Consider the following 25,601-nt stretch of genomic DNA (forward strand, 5'->3'; position numbering starts at 1 on the left):
AAAGTTTTATAAAAAGTTTTACTTGGAAAACAAGGAAGAACAATGACATAACTGCAGACAACAATAATAAAATTAACAAAATGCTAACGGCTATCCATTGCTTTGTCCTTGTTGATATAAAAAGTGTAACATCAGATCCAGTGTACAAATACAAAAAAAATTGTGCATAATAAATGTACTATAATACTGTACATACAGCATAAACCGTTCAATGAGAATGAATTAAATATACCTATTTGTCTCCTGACTTTGAAGACAAAAGAATAAAGTTCTAAAGTCCTAGAGTCAGTGTATAAACCTTTTCTGGGGCTGAATCACGAGCCAACGGTATCCCTGAAAATCAGCAGAGTCAAATATTCCCTTAATGGAAGCCATTATTCATGGGACTGCTGGTTATGATAAACTAGGGGAAAAAAACACAGCATATCAACTGAGTCAACGTTAAATCCAGACCGAGTTCTTCCCATCTCCTGACTTGCTACTGGCACTGCTTTTGTTTGAGCCCGCTTTGGATTTCTTCCCTCTGGAACTGCTGGGGTTGTTTTGGTTGTTGTAAGCCTGGATGGCAAGGTCCAGGCGGTCCTGAGCCACTTTGATTTCCCTCTGCAGGATCTCCAGGTCGGTGGGAATGTTGCCTTCGTTGCTGCCGTACTGCTGTTCCTGAGCTATGTTGGCTTTGTTCTGCTTGTAGGCCATCTTGGCGTTGGACAGCTCCGTGCACTGCATCTGCTCCGGCTTCAGCGCGATGTTGTAGCCCGGGGGAGCCGACGGCGTGTTCCAGGTGAAGGGGTAGTTAAAGGTCCCCGAGTCAACCAGCTCCTTCTTCTTGGCGTTCAGCGTGTCCCGGATGGTGCCAAAGCCCAAGTGCAGCATCTCCCAGACGTTGAGGAGCAGACACATGCAGCTCACCCCGTACATTATCAGCAGGAAAATGGTCTTTTCGGTGGGTCTGGAAATGAAACAGTCGACGTTGTGCGGGCAGGGCTTCCTGCTGCACACGAACACGGGGCTCACCTGGAAGCCATACAGGAAATACTGCCCCACCAGGAAGCCAACCTCAAACAGGGCCCTGGCCAGGAGCTGCAGGACGTAAATCCTCATGAGCCCGTCCTCCCGGATCTGCCGCCGGCCGTCGTGCTTGGCTTTGGCAGGGCTCTGCTTCTCTTTACTCTCCCGGGCGCTCTCCACCTCGATCTCCGGGTACATCATCGGGTCTTCCTCGTGGTCACCCTCAGCTTCCTCCAGGCCCCGGTGCTGTTTCCAGCGGATGGGCAAGCTCCTCCTCCTGGCTCTCCTGCTGGCTTCGCTGTGCTCCACCATCCGGGCGATTTTATGGATGGCATAGCCTAAGTACAGCACAGAGGGAGTGGCCACGAGAATGATCTGGAACACCCAGAACCTGACGTGCGAGAGAGGGGCGAAGGAGTCGTAGCAGACGTTCTCGCAGCCGGGCTGCTCCGTGTTGCACACAAACTTGCTTTGTTCGTCATAATAAATGGATTCTCCTCCCACAGCAATTAGGACAATCCGAAACACAATCAACACTGTCAGCCAGATTTTGCCAACAAAGGTTGAGTGGTTCTGGATCTCCTCTAACAGGCGGGTCAGAAAACTCCAACTCATGGTGGTCAAATGAGTTTATCTAAAAAACAAACAGAACCCCCAAATATTTATGAGTTTATCAGCTCGAGCCTAAATGGTTCAAACTCAACCAAGAGAGTCCGAAAACTTGACTTTTACACCCAACACACATCCATGTTTGTGACCACCACCTGCTATCGGGATCCAGCTGCCAGAATTTGCTTGAAGATCCTACGTCTCCTCCGCAGGCTTTTGAGGAATCTGCTGTAAGAAAAAGTAGCAGTTCAGTATAACTTCATTTAAAAAGTGCTCCCAAAGCTACTCCCCAGCCCAAGACAGAGACATGGATGTCACAGGTTGATAAAAACATTTAAAGCGAAAGCTGAAGACTCCAAAACACAGTTGATGGGAAGACAAGCACCCATGAGATTTTTGGGTGCTGTTGGCCACATTCCACCACTGACAAGAGGATTTATTTTAATTTGTTAAAGCCTGGGCTGGTGACCATGGTCTCAGCCACAACCCATGGGACACACTGTTGTGTCCAAGGGCAGTACCAGCTGTCCTCATTCAGGAAGGGATGGCCCAGCCCGCCTGTGATGCAAAGGCAGGGCAACCTGGTGGCCTGAGCAGTGTCACCCTGCAGGGCCAGCCTAAGGACAGGGCTGGGCCAAGGAATTCCTAACTATGCTCCAACCATCCTGTGGATGGATTTGGGTCCAGCCCCTCTGGGAGGCTTAAAACCTTCCTCCCAGGTTCAGGAAAGATTTCAGTGTGGATTTTGTAATGAAAACCTGGTTAGAAAGAGTTACCTGTCAAAACTTTTAGAAGAGCTGCTCCACAGCAGTGAGTGGTGGTGGCTGAGGGGAGAACGGACGGCGCTGGCAGGAGCTGAGCGAGCCCGGAACTGCCGGGGCTGGCCACGCTCCCGAGCGGGGCTGGCACAGCATGCCAGGGGCAACCCTGCCAAATTCCAATGCCTGCAGATTCCAGGTTGCCCAGAGAAGCTGTGGCTGCCCCTGGATCCCTGGAAGTGTTCAAGTGTTCAAGGCTAGACCGAGCTTGGAGCAACCTGGGGCAGCAGAAGGTGTCCCTGCCATGGCAGGGGTGGCACTGGATGGGCTGCAAGGTCCCTTCCAACCCAAACCATTCCAGGACTCCAGGATAAATCTGCAATCCTAACAGTAAAAATCCCAGCCTTGGAAACTCCTGTCTGGCAACACTTTGAACAAACCCCAGCAACACTGCAGGCCCTCCTGGAGCTCCAAGGAGTGAAACTGGTAAAACACAGGAAGAACTGTTGGACACTGTTAGAGAAAAAGGGGATGAGGCATCTTTAAGACTTTTGATGATGTCAAGTATCAGTTTGACACAAAGATTATTAAAAGAAATTATTACATCAGAAAAACATTTGGTGACAGATCCAGAACCCAGAACTTGTCAAATCTCCAGCACTCTGATCTTAACCTGAAGAAACTCTTATTCTTCAAGTAAGAATTAAAAAGTCTTATTCTTAAGAATTCTTATTCTTAACCTGAAGAAATTCCAGGAGACTGGAGGAAAACCAGTACTGGGAACTATTCAACTTCTTCCACGTAACTACAGAGTTATTCCTAGGCAAAATAATGAAATGTGAGGAGATGCAAGCATGCAGAATTAAAGGATATCAATGTGATCTCCCTCTGGTGGAACTCAGTGTTTCACTGAAAAGCCAAGAGCAGGGATATGGTGTGGATGGGTTCTGCAGGACATTTGATTTATCACTTTATGACAGTGGGAGAAAAAAAAAATAGCATAGGAGAGTATTAAAAAAGGCCATATTAAGTGATCAGAAGTAACAAAAGTCTTGACAAATGATTCCCATATTAGGCCCAAGATCAGTTCCATAATTACAGCAGTTCTGAAAATCTCTGGCAGCCAGGCTGATCATCCTAAGCTCAACTGGGGACTGGCTGCTGACAAAATGGGCCATGGGACATGAGTTTGCAGGCTGGGAACTGGAGATGAGAGTCACCAGTACAGGAAAACACAGATTGCTGGGGAGGCTGAGGCCCCTGGAACAGCCCCAGTGCCTGAACCACACTCAGGGCAGCTCAGGACCAGCAGAGCAGGGTTTTGTAACAGGGGGAGAGGCTGTGGGTGTCAGTTAACAGGGAAGGGAATGAGGCCCCTGAAGGATCAGGGTCTCAGGGAGAGCTGCTGACAGAGTGCAGGTGATGGACTGAGCCCTGGCTGTGTCACTGCCATCAGCTGCCAGGGGCTGATCTTACCTCCTTGTTAGCGAGACAGCCCTGGGCGCCTGCGGCTGCATCCTTCAGCAGTTGCTCCAGCATCAGAGAGTGGGTACAGGAGGCTCAAAACCAGCTGAGGGACAGGGAAGATGCCTAAAATGAGAGATTTACAAAGATCAATTTGTTTAGCTGGGAAACATAGGAGGAAAATGAAAGTGAATCCCAACAGCAACGTGTCAGGATCGTGATGTGTCATCAAAATTACCAATTAGGACAAAAATGCCCAGCCCTCACTCAGGTGGGCAGGCCACCAGCACTCAGCCCTGAAGGACATGTTTGAATCAGATGTGTTCCATAGATAACAGCTTTTAGAGGTGCATGCAATCTTCCCAAGGCTTCCATCCAAGCTCCCCTTCAACACAATCCTGCTGCCATCATTCCAGGGAGCACTGGCTGAAATAACACATTTTTAACAGGCAAAGAGACCAGAGGTTCCAGTCCCATTGCATCTCCTTTCTGCAGCAAGGGCTTGGCACCCCCATTTCAGAAAGGCACCCAAGAGCAGCTCTGCCACTCAAGTTTTGTGTTCTGTGTCAGTGCTTCAGACACCCCACATTCAGCATTTCCCACTCAGATTTGGGGTCCAGATGAGGGGCACATGAATCTGGGGGTGCTGCACGTGCCTGAGAAGGGCAATGGGCAGCAAAGGCAGGTGAACCCCACATCTGGATCAGGAGGTTAACAGAGGAGAGGAACCCCAAAACCCCTCTCCCACCACACTGCTCTGCCCATCTCATCACCCTGGGCACCGACAGGACAGGCATGTCCACACTGACACCTCGTGATTCATCAGCTAAAAAAGAGACAAAACCAAAGGAGTTTAAGAGGCTAATTCTTATTCGCTGAAAATGTCAGGGCCACACTTTTCACCGAAAGCAAACTACTAAGTAAATTTGAAATTAATTAAACACTGTTGCCAATGTAAATTTGGAGTAACAGCAGGAACCAGCCTTTAAATTTTCATATACTGTCACATTCCTCAGGAGTTAAGGACAGGGAAGCTTGAAATGAGTGCCGATTTCAGTAAGAGAATCTTTACTTTTAGACAAGCTGCTACCTCCTATCTAAGAAATTTCTTCAAGGTACATACCAGCTTTTCACAGTGCATTTTCTACCTGCAGACAGGTACCAAAAACAACCCAGGAATCATTCCTGTGATTCCCAACCCAAATTCCACCAGCTGTACCAATGCACAGAGTGCCAGACCTATGTTCAGACATATGCTGGGTCTCCCACAGCCCTGGGATGCAGGAGGATTTTACCCAACCTGTGGTTAACAACCAGGACCTGCCAATTAGTGTGTCCTGGCTGTGCAGCTCTGAAGCTGCCCAAGAGTTGATTCTCTTTGCCAAGAAAGTGTCACTTTGTCTATTTAGTCCTAGTCCTGAGCAGAGCTGCTGGGACAAACATGGGACGACCCAGGAGCAGGCAAAGAACTTCCTGGTCTTTAAGGAAATGTTTTGGTTCAAGTAAAATGACAGTCATTAAGTCTTGGAAAGGTTCAGCCCATCCAAATTCAATGCAGTACAAACCCAAGAACTTCCAAGTGGAATTCCGGTGCTGTCCTTCCGTTGTGTGGGATCAGCCAAGGTCAGAGGGGCACATTCTGCCTCTCCTCCACGTGCTGCAGCACCCAGACACATCCCAGTAACCTTCACCCAACGTACACCCACGCGCCTGCATCTGTTGTTTCTGGCAACATTTAACTCAATAATTTTCCAATGTTTGAAAGAAAAGTCTATGGACACTGACACGCATCTGAGAAAGGCAGAATGTCAGCAATTTCAGCTAATTTAAGTCATGCCAGAAAGTGCATTTGAGAGAGACTTTCATTTCTTGTATTTGTCATAAGTTCATTTCAGCACTTCCAGCGGAGGAGGCTCCTTGGAGCAGGCAGGATCCATGATGAAATATCAGGAGGCTTATCTCTGACAGGGGGCTGGCTCCTGAATTAAAGCTTTGCAGGCGCTGACATCCAGAGAGAATGAAGAAGAATTTGGAGCAGGTAAATGAGAAAAAATAAATCAGCTTCAGGTGAAGAATTTCTGGAGTTAACATACACCTGGTGTTCACATACAGCCAGAGAACGGCCCCTCAGGTGTGTCCCCTCCTCTTCCCAGCCCATGGGGGGTTGGCTATGAATTTAAACATTTTGACATCAAATTTTCACCTCCTTTCAGCTTTCTCCTCAAACAGCAACAACCTCCTGCCACCCAGGGTGGGAAGAACTGCACCGTGGAGCAGCAGTTACTGTAAAATGCTCCAAATCCAGCCCTTGGATGGGACAGCTGAGGTGTGACAGGGACAGCAGTGGGGCAGGAGGAAACTAAAACACTCCAGCAGTGTCCCCATTCCCCTGAGATGGAGGGCACCTGGAGGGCAGGACAGCCAGCACCAGGTGGGTGTCAAGGCAGCCTCATTCCAGGCTGTCGAATCCCAAACACCTTCGGAACCATCTCCTGCCCTTGTCTTGGCACAGCCTGGGCTCATCCCAGTGCAAACTGGAGCCCCTTGTCTTCATCCCAGTGCAAACTGGAGCCCCTTGTCTTCATCCCAGTGCAAACTGGAGCCCCTTGACTCCAGCCCAGTACAAACTGGAGCCCCTTGACTCCAGCCCAGTGCAAACTGGCAGCTACACCCAAAGCACCTGAGCAGGAGGGTGCAGGGAGTGCTGGTTTGGTTCAGCACTAGGCAGCCTGTGAGGATCATGGAGCTGGACTGCACATCCATGTGAATCCAGTCCAATCCAAGCTCTCCTGTGATGTTTCTGTGGTACCAGGACTCAGTTCATGTCATTCCATCAATGCCAGAAGTGGGGCTGGGCACAGCCTCAGCATGTCCAAGGATGGCACCAAGCTGAGGGGCACAGCTGATGTCCTGCAGGGAAGGGATGCCATTCCCAGGGATCCTGACAGCCTGGAGAAGCAGGCCCATGGCAACCTCGTGAACTTCCACAAGGCCAAAGGGAGGATCCTGGATCTGGGCTGGGGCAACCCCCAACAGCAGCACAGACTGGGGTGGGGGGATGGAGAGAAACCCTGCATGGAAGGACCTGGGGATACTGGAGGCTGAAGAACAGGATGTAAACCAGCAACAGCCCAGAAACCCAACTGCCCCCCAGGCTGCATCCAAAGCAGCGGTGGCAGCAGGCAAGGGGGGAATTCTCTGGAGCCCCCAGCATGGGACAGACATGGAGCTGTTGGTGGGAGTCCACAGAGATGCTCCAAGGGCTGGAGCACCTCTGCTGTGGAGACAGGCTCAGGGTACAGGGGTCATTCAGCATGGAGAGAAGGAGAGACCATCCTGTGACCTTCCAGTACAAATGGAGCTTGTAAGAAAAATGGGGACATTTTATCAATGCCTGTAGTGACAGGACAAAGGATAATGCTTTTAAACTGTGAGTGGGCATGATTAGATGGGATGTTGGAGATACCCTACCATGAGGGTGGGCAGGCCCTGGCACAGGGTGCCCAGAGCAGCTGTGGCTGCCCCTGGATCCCTGGCAGTGTCCAAAGCCAGGCTGGATGGAGCTTGGTCTAGTGGAAGGTGTCCCTGCCCTTTGATGGTAGGAGTGGTGGAGGGTCCCTAAATTTTTATATTTCACCAGCACCTCCTCAGACAAGGCTTTGTAGCCTCAAGGTAGTTGTTAAGGAGAATGAATATATCTACAGAAGACTTTTTTCCTCCCTAAACTATGTCTTCCCAGGTCATGCTAATAAAATTTGATTAATTTATTAATGATTTATTTGTTTTGTTTTGTTTTTAAGCAGTTTAAAAAGACATGTGCTGAGCAGGGAAAAAAAGAAGAAATGCATGGCAATTCTGTTGTTAATCAAAAGAGGTTTCATGCTGCATGAAAGTGAAATTGGGCCCACAGGCTAATTAAAATAGTATTTGAATTAGGATGAATGAATAATTACCATTATTCATTCAGATCTCATTTACATTGAAAAGTAAGAAATTACATGATTTACAAGTACTTTTGAGGAAACAGAGGAGTTCTTTTTTTTTTTTTTTTTTAACCTGGAAAACAAGTAAGACTTTACTGCTCAAGAAAGCAGAGAGCCGTGGTGAGACCCAGCACTGGAATGGGGCCAACACATCCTGAACCCTGGTGAGCGTTGTGAGCGTTGTGCTGATGCCACCTGCATTCCCTGAGCAGCAATTCCAGTGTCCATTGTCCTGAGTGACACAAGAGCAAGGATGTGGGGATACCCCTGGGATAAGAGAACTCACAGTTAACACCCTTCTATCCTCTGTGAAGGCAGTGAGTCCAATCATCACCAATTTTACTCCTATTTTCAGTAATAAAGATGAAAAGGAATAAGAGAAGTGCACTGAATTTTATTTTTAATCTTATAGAATATTTGTGAAGGAAAAGACTGTGACTTTTTGGAGAGCACACTGCTCTTTCAAGTAAATCCTCTGTCATCTGGCAGGGCTCACGTGGCAACAGCAGAGAATGGTTTGGAAAAAGCCACAATGTCAATGTCAATTTGGAAACCATTTCTGAATGGTGCCTTCCAATCCCAGGCATGCTAACAAGGCTGATTCCCAGACCAATCCCCCGAGTCTAAAAAACCCCACGCTGAATTATGAGACCACAGATCCTGTGTGGGATATAAATAGAACAGGAAAATATGGGTAAGAGGTAGGGATATAATAAGATTCTTGCGCTGTCAAAAAAATAAAGATGTCAAGTACGTATCTTTTTGAAAATCAACATATACCCACCCGAGCATTCAGCTTACAGATAAACTGGAATTTGCAGCTAAGACATGAACCTCCGGTCGCCTCGGCGTGCCCTCTAGGTACTGCTAACATGGGAAGCCAAGTGACAATTTTAGCAACACTCCCCCGCAGTGACAAAATTCAAATGAAATCACGACGTGTTTTGTGCTGGCCCAAACCAGCTTTTGCTGCACCTACAGCAAGCGTGCTGCTGCGGGAAGCGGCGTGTGCAGGGCAGGCACCCCGGAACGCGCGGGTCCCGGCGGGGGAGCACAGGACGAGCTGAGCCTGGCTCGAGTTCATCTGAGAGCAGGAGCCTGCAGTGACAACAGGCTCCATGGGAAATGGACGCTGGGCTGTACAGTCTCTGTCACCTCATGAGATTTTTGGAGGCCTGTTGTGGGGTCTGCGTCAGGCTGAATCCCTTCACACACGCTCAGCAATCAGCATCCCTTCCGAAGGATGGGAATGAGGTGTTCCAGCTCAGAGACTGGGAGAGTGAGCTCCCAGTTTGGCACTTCTTGGAGCCTAACACCAGCCTGAGGCTGCTCCTCACACCCATCCTGCAGATCCAGGTATCAGGAGGCAGAAGGAGCCCCCAGGTGATGGCAGCACTGTGGTGATGTGAAATGTGATCAAGGAGGAAACGAAGTGGTCAGAGATCTGTGTGCTGCTTCAGCCTGCACTGAAACCCCAGCTCCCTGGGCAGCCTGGGCCACACCAACACCAAACCCTGGGGATCAGCACAGTGCTGGCACAGGAGCCTGCAGCAGGAACAAATCCCCTCCTCCACAACCTGCTGGCAGATGAGGAATAGTCCAAGGAAGGGCTACTGGAGCTCAGAACCAACCCAGTGTTTACTCCACCAGCGCTTTCCTCTCCCATCTCCTCCAGCCTCACACATCTCACAGCTCTTCTCCACCACAGTTTAACCCCACTGAGCCCAGATGGTTTGAGCAGCTCCTGCAGGAATGGGCTCCTGCAGCACTGGCAGGTCCAGCAGGACCCACCAGGCTGGGCTTGTTTAGCCTGGAGAAAAGGAGACTCAGGGGTGATCTCATCACTCCCTACAGCTCCCTGAAAGGTGCCTGCGCTCAGGTGGGGCTGGTCTCTTTCTCCAGGCAGCTCTGACAGAAATAGAGGACACAGTCTTCAGGTGCATCAAGGGAAATACAGGTTGGATATTAGGAAAAACTTTTTTACAGAAAGAGTGATAAAGTTCTGGAATGGCTGCCTGGGGGGGTGCTGGGGTCACCATCCCTGGTGTGTTTAACCAAGCCTGGATGTGGCACTGGGGGCCAGGGTTCAGTTGAGCTGTTGGGGCTGGGCTGGACTCGATGATCTTGAAGGTCTCTTCCAACCTGGTGATTCTGTGAAATCAGTAAAGCACAGGAAAGCCTTCCCTGTGTAATTCAGCTGGATGTTGAAAACAAGGAATTACAGGGTAGGTAAAAGACAACTTTAATTTTTTAAAAATAATCTGAATCTGTAGTTCAAGCCATACTAGAGAAAACACCCATCACTGCTGCTCTGAAATCAAGAGCAAGTGTTTAACCAGATGCTGAGCTCTTGGACTGCCAGCCCAGGCTGTCTGCAAACAACAGGGCTGGGGACTGATACCCTTAAAATCCAAAGATCCAAAGGGCATCCTTGAGAAACACTGTTCTTTCCTAGCAGCTGAAGTGACCATCAGCCTGGGTGAGGATAGCCTCAGTGGACTCAGGTGCACAGAACACTCCAGAGTGTGAGCTGGCAATACCCATTCTCCCACACCACAGGGATCCTGCAGGCTTTTCCATGGTCACACACAACCACACTCATCTCCCAAACACCAGAGCTCTCCTTCCCAGGAGCAGCTCTGGGACCAGGCAAAAACATCTAAGGAGACACCACTGCTCCTCAGTCTGGGCTACTAAACCCTGGCTCAGACACACAGTGTGCTACTTCTTGACAAAACATGAGACCAAACACCCCAACACTGACTGCTCTGAGGCTCTGACAGCCCCTTTGTAAGTGACAGAGCTTTATTTCAGTCACTCCTGAAGGTGCTTAACCCCTAAGTTCCCTTGTACCAAATGCATCCCTTTCAGAAATGTGCAATGTTCTGATAACTGGTAGTTTAAACCACCATATTTTACACCCCAAAGCAGGGTCAACCAGAGCAGGTTGGAAGGCCCATGTCCAGCCAGGTTTTAAATAACTCCACCACAAGCTCTCTGGGCAGCCTGATCCTATTAAACACCTCCAGAGACAGAAGCATTGAAAAGTCAGATTGGGCAGTCTGATCCTACATCTGACCACACTCACAGTAGAAAAAGCTTTTCTTATGTTTAAGTGGAATATTCTGTGTATCAGTTTTATGTCACCATTCCCTGGGCACCATGGAGAACAGTCTGGGCAACAGCAACAGAAGCAAAGCAATTTAGCAACTCTTCCTGTAAGAATGAACATAATGGAGAGGGGACAAGTTGCAGGGACTTGAGCCACATAAGCAAGAGAAACTGTGACCTGACATCCTCTCCCCTGCCCGTGCAGGACAACTGCCACACAGTGGTACTGGTACTGGCATGATATAACAATACATTATTAAAATATTAAAAATAATGTACTGCTGCCTATTGGGAACCGTGTTCCCAGCAGTTATTTTAACAAGTATGGCAAATGGAAGGGTAAAGATGGAAAAATTGCAGTGAGGAGAATGACAAAAGGCAGGTCCTGAGTGGCCAACAGCAATTCAAGAGAGAGTGTGATGGATTGGGGCTGGCGTTCCTGCACACACCTGCCAACAAATCCCAGGGCTTCAGCCCCTTTCAGGACATACTCACCAGCCTGGGAACAGCAGAGGGAAAGAAAGAAACAAAGAAAGAAAGGGTAGGAAGAGTGTCCTGCTGCAAAAAAACTGCCTGAAGACAGCAGAGGGGAAGAAAGAAAAGGAAGGCAGGAAGGAAGGAAGGAAGGAGAAAAGATAGAAAAGAAAGAAAAGAGAGAAAAGAGAGAAAAGAGAGAAAAGAGAGAAAAGAGAGAAAAGAAAGGGCAGGAGAGGGTCCTGCTGCAAACTCTGCCTGTGCAGGCAGGGCAGCACCAGCACTGTCACTCAGGGCTGCACTTGGGGACACTCAGGGGTGAGCAGAGCCTGGACAATGCAAACCCACCTGTGGCACCCAGGGAATGGCAGCACCTGGGCCCACCCAAGACTCAGACTATGACCCCGAGCCCTGCAGCAAGGCAAGGAGGAACAATTCTGTTTCCCCAGACAGACCCACAAGGGTCCAAAGGGAAGAAGGCACAGAACACAGAGCACCTCTGGGTGCTGCACCCCGGGAAGCACAGGGGGACAGGCACTGCTGGGGAGCAGGAGCCCGGGACAGGCTGCAGCATCCATGTGCTTACCTGGATCCCTCCAGCTCTCTGGCAGCAAGGTCTAGGGAAGGCCATCCTCACTCCCATACTGTTCCAGTCAGGCATCAGAGAGACCTCCCTGCCTTGATGTGATTAGTGATTCAAACAACCACAACACCCCTTTAACTACACCCGATTCCACCGCAGCCAACAGCTCCACAGCGTTTCCCCACCGGGCTCCTCCTCTGCGCTCAGAGGGATGAGTGTCAAAAGAAAATGACACACTGGAGGCAGCTGACCCAAATATCACTCTCACGGCCATTTCAGGAAAGGAGAGAGAAGCCAAAAGAGAGCAATTCTGTCGGCTCCTGTACGTCAAAATCAAAGGCTCTCACTTGGCTGAGCGGGAGGCAATCAATGGGGATGAACACCTAATGCTCCCACCACCATCTTATGACAGCCAAGAGAAACCACAACAGAGTTTGCTTCATAGATAAGCCTCAAAAACTACCATGAACAGCTTGTAAATGAAACAGATACCACGCAGCCCGATGCAGTCTGCCACAACCTCCCCAGTCACCCATCCTGCAACATGGCAGCTGCTTCTCTGTAACCTACATTAAAAAAAAAAAAAAGAGTTTTATTCCCCAGCTCTGTCTGGTCTAGTGGGAGCCACCGCCTCAGCCTGCAACTCCACCAAATCCACATCACATTTTCTACAACAGCAGCTCTGCAGAGAGGGAAGGATGTTCAGAGAGAGAGGAGGACACTGCAAACCAAAGCCTCACCACTGCAAACCCTCCCCACCGTGCTGGGGCTTTCAGGGCACCCAGCACTTGGAACAGCTCTGCCAGACTGGGCCTGGATTGCTCCCATTGGGACACGGAGGAGCAGAGAGCCTTGCAGCCCCTTGTGACTTCACCAAACTCTGCATGTCCCCAGGTGGAGAGCACCAAGCTGAGCAGGACAGCAGCCAGCTGTGCCAAATGGCACAACAATCCACGAGGATGGCATTGGGACAGCCAGCCAAGGACAGCACCTTGCCAGAGAACAGGTCCACAACAAGCCAGCACATCACTCGCTCTACTGCTGCTTCAACTTCTCCCAAGTTGCTGGTAAACCACAGAAACAGCTGAAGAGTTTTGTTTCAATAAAGTTGGTTTTACACACAGTTTATTCTGAGACAAGGAGCAGAGTAAGGCAGCAGATTGCCATACTGGCATTAAAATGTTACTCCAGCTTGAGTTCAACAGGAGTCTTAACAGCTTTATTTTGCCAAAGATAAAATTTAGAATATAAATATGCATAAATTCACTAAGTGACTTATTTGTTGAAAAAAAAAATTCCCAGTAATGAAATAAGAAACATAAAACTGTCCATTTCTGAAAGACTTGAATACTTTGAGACTCCCTTGGGAAGAGACCTGAAGCACTGATGAACTCCCTGTGCTCCATCACTCCAGCTGGGAAACACACACACACCAACTGGGGCTTTTCCCCCTGAGAACAGCTGGAAATAACTCCTATTTTATGAAAGGAGGCCAGAAGCCCTTTTTCCAGCGACAGGCACTCTGCACCAAGCACACAGTGGCAGACGGGTCAGTTTTTCCACCTGACTGCTTTCCCTGGCCAAGGATTTAATCTGACTTATTATCGACACAGATCGGGACAAGCAGCAGCAAACTGAAGGCAGAACAGCCTCCCCAGTGCTTGAGTCAGGCGTGAGACTTGACAGGGGAGCACCAAGGGGACCAGGGGATGGTGTGCACTGTGTTGTGGGGCTGCAGCAGGCACGAAAAACCCACTGAGCCACTGCAGCCACAACTACGGTCAGGGCGACAGTGCCAAGCTTCCCCCAGCTTGTCATTCCCAAGCTTCCAAGATTTTAGGAGGCTGGTGACATCTTGTTAATCACGGAGTGAACTCCATGCTCCAACCAGGAGCCAGCAGATCACCTCTGTTTGGCAGGACCAAGGGCTGGGCCACTTCCTAACACAGAGCCCAGCAGGTCTGCCTGCAAAAACATTCTTAAAACAAAGGGTAATTGAGCATCTCCTGTGTCACAGCTCGTTCACTCTCACAAAGGGGAATTAGCTGCAGATAAGATCGCTCCTGATAAGGAACCACTGGCTGTTTGGTGGATTGTCTCATTAAGGCAATCGCACCCACTCTGCCAAACACAATCACAGACTGGTTTGGGTTGGAAGGGACTTTAAAGCCCTGTCACGGGCAGGGACACCTTCCACTGTCCCAGGCTGCTCCAAGCCCCGTCCAACCTGGCCTTGGGCACTGCCAGGGATGCAGGGGCAGCCACAGCTGCTCTGGGCACCCTGTGCCAGGGCCTGCCCACTCTCATGGTAAAATATTTCATGTTAATGCCCCATCTAACCCTGTCCTCTCTCAGTTTAAAAGTGTTGTCCCTTGTCCTGACACTAAAGGAGACAGCAGAAAGTCCTCGTTTTTCTTCTAAGTCTCTTTATAAGCTGAAAGGCTGCAATAAAGTCTCCTCAGAGCCTTCTCTTCTCCACCTGAACACCTCCAGCTCTCCCAGCCCAACTCCAGAGCTGTTCCAGCCCTCAGACCACTCCCAGTTCAGCTGTTCCATTCCCTCAGACCATTCCCACCTGCACCTTGACAGAGTCTCCCTGCAGAGAGCAACCATCAGGAACAGGCTCACCTTTATTGTCACTAAAAAAGATGACAAACCCATCCAGGGAAAACGATGCGAGTCCTTTACACACAATTCACAGCACCAGGAACAGTTCCAGGCTCTTTGCCAGCCCTTTCCCCTGGGACTCAATGGGAAACTGGTTCCCACTGCAGGGACTGGAGGGGAGGTCACAGAGCAGAGCCAAACTGAGGAGTCACAGTAGGAAGGGCTGGATGGATCCACCAAGGGGCTAATGGAACATGGAGATGGCCCCTGGCCTCGGCACAGCCATTCCTAAAATTGTCTTGGGACAGGGAAGCATGAACTGCCATGTCAACTCTGCAAGATAGGGGTTGTGAAGAAAATCCTGGCAAAGTGTAGTTCTCCAAACCAAACATTCACACAGGACTAATGCCACAGAGCAGAATTAGTGGGCATTGATTCTCTGTATAAATACAATAAACCAGGGGAAAAGTCAGCGTGGTTTCTGGAAAGGCATCTCCAGCCCCACAGAGGGCTCCAGATCTTCTGGGTTTAAACCTCTGAGAGTCTCTCTCATCTGAGGCTTCCTGTAGGGACCCCAAAAGGCCACTGGAAAAGGGACTGTCCCTGTATGGAGACAGATGGGTGGGAGGCAAGGCAGTAGGAGTAAACAATCATTTCCTGCAAGGGAGGGAAGTCAGAGCAAGGGTCACAGCGAGAGGCTGGCTGTGCCAGACTAGGACACTGTCTGGATGTGACCCAGCATCCTGAAGGAAATATTCAAGGGGGGGTGGAGAAGCAACCATGAAGAGCAGCAAAGGGACCATATGAGTCCATGCAACCTGGAAATAAAATGGCAGATGGAATTCCACACGGATAAAGTGATGCATACATTGAATAAAAATAATAAATCTCAATTTCACCTAAAAATAGATATGCCCTGAGATGGCCTCAGCAAGCAGGAGGTCTTGGGGCTGTCAGGCTGCTCTGTGAATGCTCTGGCACAGCTCAGCACAGCCCAAAACAGTGTTTCACCAGTGTCAGAGGACAAGCACACCCAGCACACGCACTGTGCCACCATGTGCCTGTGACATGCATCCATGGCATGTGGCTCTGGTCACTCTGCTGTGTCCCCCTGAGTGCCCATGGCTCACCCACAGTGTGTGGCTCTGGTCACTCTGCTGTGTCCCCCTGAGTGCCCATGGCTCACCCACGGTGTGTGGCTCTGGTCACTCTGCCCAGCTTCTGTCATGGGAAGAGAGAAGAAGAGAAGGAGGTGGGAGAAGAGACATGGAGTGGATGGTGGGGGAAGGACAGTGAAAAAAAAGCAAGAAGGCTGAGGGGGAAACAGGCAGGGAGCTGTGACACCTGGAGCAGCCTGGAGAAGGAAAACCTCTCAAAAATCGAAAGCTGGAGCAGTGCCTCAGGCAAAGGTAAGTCTGTAGGCACAAAGCAGTGCATGTTGACAGAGTCCAGAGCTTCTCCCCTGCTCTGCTGCAGCCCCACATGGGACAGGTCAGAAACAGAACTCTGGAGCAGGCAAGATTCCATCTGATCCATGTGGCTGCTCCAAAGGAGCCAGGAGTGAGTGGCTCCAGGTGCTGGGGAAAAAGCCCCTCCATGAACCAGCTGAAAGAGAGGCACCAGCAGACACCAGAGGGAACAGAACTGGTACAGGGGCTGTTCATCACTGCTCAGTTCCAGCCTCCTGGAACTCTGCATGTGCCAGACGACCCCGGGCAATGGAACACCTGAAGGGCAGCCATGATTTATTCCTGTCCACGGCTCTCCAGGGAATCGGATTCCGCAGACGCCCGGATCGATAGGATTTGGTCACAGATTGCAAAGAGAGCAAGAGCAGGCGAGGAATACAAACCAAGCTGGGGACAGCACTGAGGAGGAGGCTCCAAGTCAGCTCCAGAAGGAGCAAAGACTTCACACGAACCATGGAATAAAGATAATTTCCATATGGCTCTGTGGAAGATCGCCATGCGCTTCCTCCCAAACACTTCAATTTTATTTTGCTTTATAATATCTCAGGAATCACAGTTTCCACCATGAAAATTCTTCTCATTTCAAAATAGTTTAACTCCATATCTGAGCACCAGCTGAGTAACTCCTGTGAATTAATATGCTGCAAGTAAAATTCAGTCATTTCTCAACTACTTCAATGTTTACCCTGAGAATCAGGAGATTTTTAGATTTTTAGGAGGACATGCTGCATGCAGGGCAGCACAGCTGAAAGACACATTAGGAACTTTAAATATTTTAATTTTGTGCTATTAAAAATGCACTGACACCAAGGCCAGCCCCATGTGCACAACCTACACCCACCCCCTTGCCTGCCTACAGACACATCTCTAACCTCAGGACTACGCAGTGCTGGGTGTCATCCTTGTCCCTGCATCCACAGCAGAGCCAGGCTTCCAGGAGTTAACAAGGAGTCAAAACTCCCCCTCAAGGGAACATGGGCACACACAAGACATACAATCACCCTTCCAGGCTCTTGACTATTTTAAGCATGAGAGAGATACAGAACTTCACAGGCAATGGCTTGTTCCGAGTCTGGCAGGGCTGCACCACTCACGCCAGGATGTCACCGCGGGCAGGAGCTCCATCCCCTGCTGCCACCAGCATCATCCCTCATCCTGCAGGAGCTGCATTCCCCAGGCACACACAGCCAGACCCATGCTCAGACCCAGAAGTAATTTTTCTACATTACTTCATCAGAAAAGCAAAATGGACAGAAGCGTCCCCAAGACGTGACACTTTTGGGGAAGACTTTGGGGATGTTCAAAGGAGAGGGAATGCTGTGCACAGCCACTTACAAGGCAAACCCTGCACCCCAGGACAGCAGATGAATGGCTGGGCGGGACAGCAGAGTGGGGACTCGATGGAAAATAATCCAATGCAGTTGTCAGCCTCCTCCAGTGCCGCCGACTGCGCATTCGACATTGGGACTGGAAAGGACACGAGGCACAATCTGCTGGTCATCCATATGGATGCTCCCTCCCTCCCTCCTTCAGTCCTCCTCAGTATCTCAATCGAGGTCAGGCACGCACACTCAGACTTGTTTTCTGACAAATTTGTAACTAAAAAGCTGGAACTAATAACTGTAAGAGCCCAAAGCTGGTTTCATGGACTTGTTTAGGCAAAAAAGCTGGCTGACTCCACCAATTTCCATCTAGGCAAGGTAATAGAGAGAAATCCTTCACTCCCGTGTAAAAATGTAAATCCCAGCTCAGTGAGTCATTTAAACACATGCCTAATGCAAAGCTGGAAACAAATCCCGCTAATAATCCGGGCTGCTCGCTTATTTACAGCTAGGCATGGCTTAAGTACCTGGATGATCTGGAAATACCCCGGAGCCCCCTGAAAAGAGCCTAAGCCAGGCTGGTCTGGGAATTAATCACAGTGGTATGAGCAGAACTGCTAATATGAACCGGGGGAGGACTGTGTGTGTGTGTGCTGAAGCATCTGTTCAAGTTTAGGCATATAAAACATTTTTCAGCCCAATGACTCCAGAGGGAAATGCTTCATACATCAGCTCATCTGACTCAATTTTTCCATCACATTTCCTTTTATACAGTTTTGTCCACAAATACACTATTTGTTTTTTCCAAATATAGATTTTTTTATTTATAGCCAGAAAACCTTGTAACTTATGTTATTGCTTAAAACCCTAGGTTCTGCTTTGAAATGGAATCATACTCTTCCTTGAAACGGAATCACTGAGGAATTACTGGCCAGTAGTGAGGTATGAAACCAAGTTCTCTATATTTGCAGAAGGAAAAGGGATTTGTTTTTGCCATTCTCAGTATTTCCTTCACCAGGAATCACCAGTAAGATCACAAGTGGCTGCCCAGCCACACGCTGAGTATGTCAATTATCCCACAACACATGCAGGAACTTTCACCTGAAATCTTCATTTTATGCCAAAACTAAGTCGAGTTTCTAAAAATCCCAACCAGGTCTTCCAGGCAGTCCTGAATTTGGGAAGAACTGTGTGTCACTACCCATGCAGCAATAACAATTCATATTTATGGTATGAGGAGGTCAGAAAAGGAAATGCTAACATTGCCCTTTCCCCTCCAAGAAGCATTTTGGAGATATTCCTTTTTGTAGCTTTTAATGGAAAGCAACGAGCCTCCCAAAACCAGGACCAAGAATGGGCAGTGAATGGGAAGTTTGGTGATATTGGCATTTTAAAAACATGGGTTTTTTTCAAGAGCGGAATTTACGTACTGAGCGGTACTGAACACAGCAAGCAAAATGTGATTTAATACATTTTGACCATTATTAACCACAATTTGAGTCAATAAAAAGCACAGCCTGTTATTCCATGGCACAAGCACGGGACAGTGGAATTGCACTCCCGCTGCTCACGGGAAGTGCCGAGACCAGCTGCAAACACTGATAAATGCCAGGGGCTCCTGCAACAAAACCTTCACTCCCTTCCAAAGCAGGGCACACAGGGGTGGCCGTGCAGCCACCCCTGAGGGGCTGGCAGCGGGGTCCAGGGGCCATCTGTAACTCTGGGAGCCTCCCTACTGGCTGGGCAGGGATGTGATTCCCTCCGCATGTCAGCAGCGACAAAGTAGAGCCACCATAAAAATCAGGGAATTGTAATGGAACTTTTTTAATGGCAATAATTTGCCTCCTATTAAGCGGATTAAAAATACATAAATCTGGAGCACAAGTGAACTCTGTGGAGTGGCAGCACAGAACACAAAGTCTGTGAAGCAGGGTGGGAGCAAAGCATCACCTTCCCCCTAATGAGGCAGCAGTGCCCATCCCCCGGGAGGGACAACAAAGGGGTCCATTATCCACCAGGGTTTCACTCCAAGTGTTTAATGATCACCACCCTTGTCTGAGTTCCTGCTGGGCTTCAGGGAATCCTGTCCCAGCAGGAAGGATGAGGCACAAAAGAGGTACCTTGTGATTTCCACCTTTAAAAAAGGTGCTGAAAATTGAAGTTGTGTAAGGAAAGAGCCCCAAGATCAGCCCCCTCTCCCCAGCTCCATGCTGGTGGTGAGGCTGCAGCCTGACTTCTGAGAATCACAGAATATCTTGCGCTGGAAAAGACCCACAAAAATCATCCAAGTCCAACTCCTGATTCCATCACTTCTTTACTCAACCAGCACCCCTCTGCAGGTGCCAATGACTACAAATCACCAAAATTCACCCCAGTGAGCAGGGTCTGCCTGGGCTCACACACTCTGTGGGGCTCCAGCAGCTCTCCATGGAAAGCTCACCATTCCATGAGGTCTGCTCACTCTCCATGGAAAGCTCACTATTCCATGAGGTCTGCTCACTCTCCATGGAAAGCTCACTATTCCATGAGGTCTGCTCACTCTCCATGGAAAGCTCACTATTCCATGAGGTCTGCTCACTCTCCATGGAAAGCTCACTATTCCATGAGGTCTGCTCACTCTCCATGGAAAGCTCACTATTCCATGAGGTCTGCTCACTCTCCAGCATCACAGGAAGAGGCACCACCAAGCCCTTGTGGCTCTGGATTCTCAGCTCCCCAGAGAAGCACGAAGGCACTGAATTTTCAGTGACCCAATCCATCACACACCCAAGGAAGGCACCTTCTGGATTATCCAGCTCCTAACTGGGTGTTCCTAAGCTGCTCTGTTGATCCTAAGTGGCTGGATCACTCCTAGGTACAACCTCAGGCACTGGATCTCATCCTTTCCTTGGCAAAAGTGGTGCATGAGGAAAGTCTGGGGATTTTTTTGACTCACAGAAGTTGCTGGCAGTCAGAAATTACTAAATCAACAAATTTAGGTGTTAAATTTCATCACAAACTCTCCATCAATGATTAGATTTCACAGCGTATAAGAAACTGATTCTTGTAAACTCTAGAACCACCCAAACCCAGAAAAGACTTTTTAATAGAAAGTTTCACCTAAGCAGTATAATTTCCACACCAATTACCTTTAGAACCACTGAATTCTTTAGAAGAACTGTACCTATGATTAAAACTCTCCAGGGTGTACCAGAATATTTGCTAAATTCTTAAAATTTATCGCAATTTCCCCAGCATCTGAGTTTTAACTTTCCCCCTACCAAGGGCTGGGACTCCTAGAATCCCTCACATTCCCAACCCTCTTGGGGTTCCTTTCTGCCTTGTTCAAAGCAAGCACTGTGCTCTCAGTCCTTGACCCAAATTTTCCAGTTATTTACCAGTATTTACATCACTTGCACATTATCTGTGATGACCTGGGTGTTTGCTGTGAAGTGAGGGGCAAAAGAAGACCCTTAATGAAAGGCTGAGGATGGTACACATCTAGAAAAGAGGATTTCATGACAATTCCTTGTCTAGAATCCTGCATTCAGACTTGTGAGTTGTTTTAAAAAACCCAAAAATTGTAATATTGTTCTATAAATAAAGAAAACACTTAGATCTGTAAATGGAAATGTTTTCATTAGCAATAACTCAATAGTCTCCTCCATCAATGGAAGGACAAATTTACAAACTCTAGTCTAAAAGCACCAAAGGCAGTCAGACCCTTAGGTAAGGGAACAGCCTGTCAACAAAACGTTTTTAATAACTTTTCATCATTCCAACTGATCCAAACCTTGATAAACTCATTTCAAAAAGACAAGAGGTGCTGGGTGACAAAATCCAAGGAGCAGCTGTGCTTTAGCACAGTCCAAAAAACAGAGACACTCCTGTAAAACAGGAGTTTTTCCCCATTTCAAAAAGACAAGAGGTGCTGGGTAACAAACTCCAAGGAGCAGCTGTGCTTCCAGCACAGTCCAAAAAACAGAGACACTCCTGTAAAACAAGTTCCATGCAAAGTGAAACCTCCAAAGGGACCTGTCACCGTGCTCCTGCTAGCATTTCGGTTTGGAAATGCCAGACAAGTTCCTAAATCTGTAGAAATACCCTGCAAAAGGGCTCTTCTCAGCAGAGAAAGGCTCAGAGACCCCTCGCTCAGCCCAGCCCCAGCCCCTCAGCTCTTACCTGGCGGCCTCGGTGCCCGCAGCCATGCCCAGAGCCCCGGCCAGCGCCGTGCCAGCCGCGGGGACAGCCAGCGCTCCACTGCTGCAGCCGGTGCCACCGAGGGCCAGCCCCTCGCTGGAGCTCTCGGCGCATTCGCCAGGCAGCAGCACAATGTGTGACAGCTCAGCCCACCCCCAGGGAGCCACCAGTGACCACAGAGCTCCGTCCCTGCTGCTCCCCAGTTAATGCAAGCGCTGCTGGAATTGCGGGACTTTCCCTCCGAGTCCAACTGCACAGCAAGACTCAAATTCCCTCTTAAAACTCCTTACCCATGCTGCTTTCCAGCGCCGAGCTGACCTGTTCTCTCAGGAAAGCACAAGCACAACTTTGGAACAGACTTGGAAAGTAGCAAAAATAAGGAGAAAGGCACCTTGCGTTTTCCTAAACGAGTCTTGACAGAAAACAACAACTTTTTCCCTTAAATGACCTGAAGAACGGAGGGTTTGGTAACTGCACTGACAGCTGGTTCATTGAACATCCCCAGGACACAGATTTCTAACAGGAAGGGACAGTTTGGGGTTTTTCTTAACCAATTATCTCTGACTTAGAGCAGGCAGGAGACATGGAAATAATAACAACAATCAACGGTCTGTCAGATAGAAAGGTTTTGTTCTCCCTCTCATTTCCAAATACCAATCAAACACCCAGTGAAAAATCAGAACCTGGTGGTACCAACTGTTGCTCCAGAATCCATATGGTACATCCATGCCCTAATTAATCCCTATGAACTATCTCCTATTTGTAATTAATTTGACGGTGGAACAAAATCAGCACTTCACTGGGAAGCAAGGTCACACTGACCAGAAAGTGTCAGGACTAATTCCTACCAACAGAAATGAGAATTGCCTTTAAAAGGCCAGTAAAAATAGCTGCACAAATGTCATTCCTGTGAAATTTTATGACGCTGGGTGAAAGTTAGGCCCCACGGAGGCCAAAATTCTCATCTGACACAAGAGCAGGATTCTTCTCATGCTGCTCTGCATTTGGGTCAAGCACAGAGAATCACGGAATGTCCTCGGTGAGTAGGGACACACAAGGCCACCAAGCCAAACTGACACCCTACACAGGACACCCCCAACAATCCCCCCACGTGTCTGAGAGCTTTGTCCAAACACTCCTGGAGCTGGAGAAGTATTTCCTCAAGCAATGCCAAACCGCACGGCTGCAGCCCGTCAGCTCCAGGCAGGGCTGGCTCCGGCTGCCAGCAGCGCTGTGAGGGTTTATCCAGACAAGGAATTCTGAGCAGGAGCTGCTGCTTCCAGGAGCTGACACTGGGATCCACCGGGAGCCCCGTCCTGCCTGGAGCCAGGAGGGGGACAGGGGTGGCACTGGAGGGGAGATGGGCATGGGGTGACAAGGGAGGAGAGATGGGCACTGGCATGACACAGGAGGGGAGGTGGGCACGTGGTGACACGGGAGGGAAGGTGGGCACAGGGTGACACAGGTAGTGGGGAGGTGGGCACGGGGTGACACGGAGAGAAGGTGGGCACGGGGTGACACAGGTGGGGAGGTGGGCACAGGGTGACACAGGTAGTGGGGAGGTGGGCACGGGGTGACACGGAGGGGAGGTGGGCACGGGGTGACACAGGTGGCGTCTCCCGGTGCGATCGCTCCGTTCCCGCGCTCGGCAGCGCGGGCAGCGCTCCGTTCATCACCGAGGGGCTCGACACGTGCAGCCGCGGGCGGGCACGCGGCGCTCCGGCCGGGAAAGCCCTTCGGGCATCGCTTCCCTCGGGATAAACAGCCCGGAGAGGCCCGTCCCGGAGCGCGGAAGGCAGCGGGGAACGGGAGGACGCGGGGACCCGGGGGGTGACACCGGCCCCTCGCGGCGGCACCGGCGGCGGAGCGCGCCCGGCTCATCCCGGCGCCTCCGGCTCCCCCCGGAGCGCCCGGCTCGGTCCCTCCGGGCTGCCGCCTCCCTCAGCCCGCCGCGGCTCCGTCCCCTCGGGGCCCGCGGCTGCACTCGGGCTCCCGCCTCCCGGTGCCCCCGGAACGGCCGCTCGGTCCCCTCAGCCCCCCGCCGTCTCCCATGGCTCCGGCCCCTCGGGTGGCGCCGCTCGGTGCCCTCAGGCCCCCGCCCGGCCCGGCCCGGTCCCGCCGCACCCTCAGCCCCCACTCACCGGGTCCGGCCCGTGGCCTCAGCGCGCGCGGGCCGGGGCGGGCGGGGACGGGGGGACCCGGGCGGGCGGGAGCGTCCGGAGCGGGACAGGGATAGGGACAGGGACTGAGCAGGGAACAGGGACACGGGACAGGGACACAGCAGGGAACAGGGACACGGGACACGGGACAGGGACACAGCGGGGAACAGGGACAGGGAGTGGGGTCAAGGACACGGGACAGGGGCCATGATGGGGAACAGAGACAAGGACAGGGACTGGGGTCAAGGACAAGGACACGGGACAGGGGTCAGGATGGGGACAAGGAAAATTACACGGGACCGGAGTCAGGAGAGGATATAGGGACAAGGACACAGAGCGGGGTCAGGATGGGGTATAGGAACAAGGACACAGGACTTGGGTCACCAGGGGGACACAGCAGGGGACAGGGACAATGACACGGGACGGGTCAGGATGGGGTATAGGGACAAGGACATAGAGTGGGGTCAGGATGGGGACGCAGCAGGGGGATAGGGACAAGGACACAGCAGGACAGAACATGGGGAGCAGGACAGGAATAGGGAGGAACACTGGAGCAGGGCTGTGGACAAGGACACCATAAACAGGGTGGGGATGAGGACATTGGGAGCAGAACAGGGACAGGAGAAGAGTGGAATGGGGACACTGAGAGCAAGGTGGGGATGGGGATAGCAAGAATAGGATGAGGACAGGGACACAGGGAGCTGGACAGGGCCTGGGGCAGGGTGGGGATGTGGAGACCAAAACAGGGTGGGATGGGGAGATCAGGAGCAGGACAGTGATGGGGACAGTGGGACAGGGCTGTGGATGGAGACCAGGAGCGGGATGGAGGCAGTGGAAGCAAGAACGGGACAAAGATGTTGGGAGGGGGATGGGGACATAGAGAGTGGGACAAATATGGAGGCACTGGCAGCAAAATGGGGGATGGGGACACTGGGAGCAAGATGGGGATGGGGAGAGCAGGAGCAGGATGAGGACAGGGACTGGGGCAGGGTGGGATGGGGGCATCAGGAGCAGAAGGGGAATGAGGACACAGGAAGCAGGATCAGGACAGAGAGCAGGATAAGAATGGGGACACTGGGAGCAGGTCTGTGGACAGGGACAGCAGGAGCAGGATGGGGACACGGACATCTGGAGCATCTGGAGTAGAATGAGAGCAAGGGCATCAGGAACAGGGTGGGGACATGGAGCACAGGAAAGGGACAGGATGGGGACAGGGGACACCAAGAGCAGGGTGGAGGTCTGGGACAGGGACGGGAACACTGGGAGCAGGATGGGAACAGGGACATGGGCAGCAGAGCAGGCACACCAGGAACAGGATGGGGATGGGGACATCAGGAGCAGGGAGGAAACCAAGGACGTTGGGAGCAGTTTAGGGACAGGAGAAGGGTGGGATTGGGAAATTAGAAGCAGGGCAGGGACACAGGCACTGCAAGCAGGATGAGGTCAAGGACACAGGGAGCAGGACAGTGATGAGAACAGTGTAAACAGGATGAACAACAAGGGCAGGATGGGGGCAATGGAACCAAGAAGGGGACAAGGACACTGGGACATGGGGAGTAGGAAAATTATGGAGGCACTGGGAGCAGAATGGGTGATGGAGACAATGAGAGCAAGATGGGAATGGAGAGAGCAGGAGCAGGATGGGGACAGGGACATTGAGAAGCAGAACAGGGACTGGGGTAGGATGGAGACAGGGACACCAAAGCAGAGTGGGAATCAGGAGCAGGACAGGGACAAGGACACAGGGAGCAGTGGGAGCAGGACAGGGACAAGGACACAGGGAGCAGTGGACAGTGGGAATAGGCTGTGGACAGGGACACCAGGACTGGGGTGGAGGCACTGGGGACAAGACAGGCATGAGGACAGTAGAAGCAG

At 50.7% G+C, this 25,601-nt stretch overlaps 1 protein-coding gene across 4 annotated transcripts; it reads right to left on the reverse strand.

Annotated features, from left to right (window-relative positions):
• GJC1 (gap junction protein gamma 1) lies at positions 1-23,725 on the reverse strand. Of its 4 annotated transcripts, none has more exons than XM_041399000.1 (4): positions 23,709-23,725; positions 3,852-3,965; positions 1,773-1,842; positions 1-1,642 (listed from the first exon to the last, which is right to left on the reverse strand). In XM_041399000.1, exon 4 carries the CDS (start codon positions 1,621-1,623, stop codon positions 442-444), a length of 1,182 nt encoding a protein of 393 aa, XP_041254934.1. In that variant the 5' UTR covers positions 1,624-1,642; positions 1,773-1,842; positions 3,852-3,965; positions 23,709-23,725; the 3' UTR covers positions 1-441. The 4 variants fall into 4 exon arrangements, with proteins under 4 accessions (XP_041254934.1, XP_041254933.1, XP_041254935.1 ...); XM_041398999.1 differs by having other exon boundaries at positions 1,773-1,845; XM_041399001.1 differs by lacking the exon at positions 23,709-23,725 and adding an exon at positions 21,550-21,687.
• Between the last annotated feature and the right edge of the window lie 1,876 nt (positions 23,726-25,601).

The sequence above is a fragment of the Onychostruthus taczanowskii genome, unplaced genomic scaffold, assembly GCF_017590055.1.
Source record: "Onychostruthus taczanowskii isolate IOZ18803 unplaced genomic scaffold, ASM1759005v1 scaffold151, whole genome shotgun sequence".
Taxonomy (NCBI): Eukaryota; Metazoa; Chordata; class Aves; order Passeriformes; family Passeridae; genus Onychostruthus; species Onychostruthus taczanowskii.

Excerpts from the sequence above, each read along its gene's own strand:
- GJC1 (XM_041399000.1), bottom strand. The coding sequence starts at position 1,623 with ATGAGTTGGAGTTTTCTGACCCGCCTGTTAGAGGAGATCCAGAACCAC.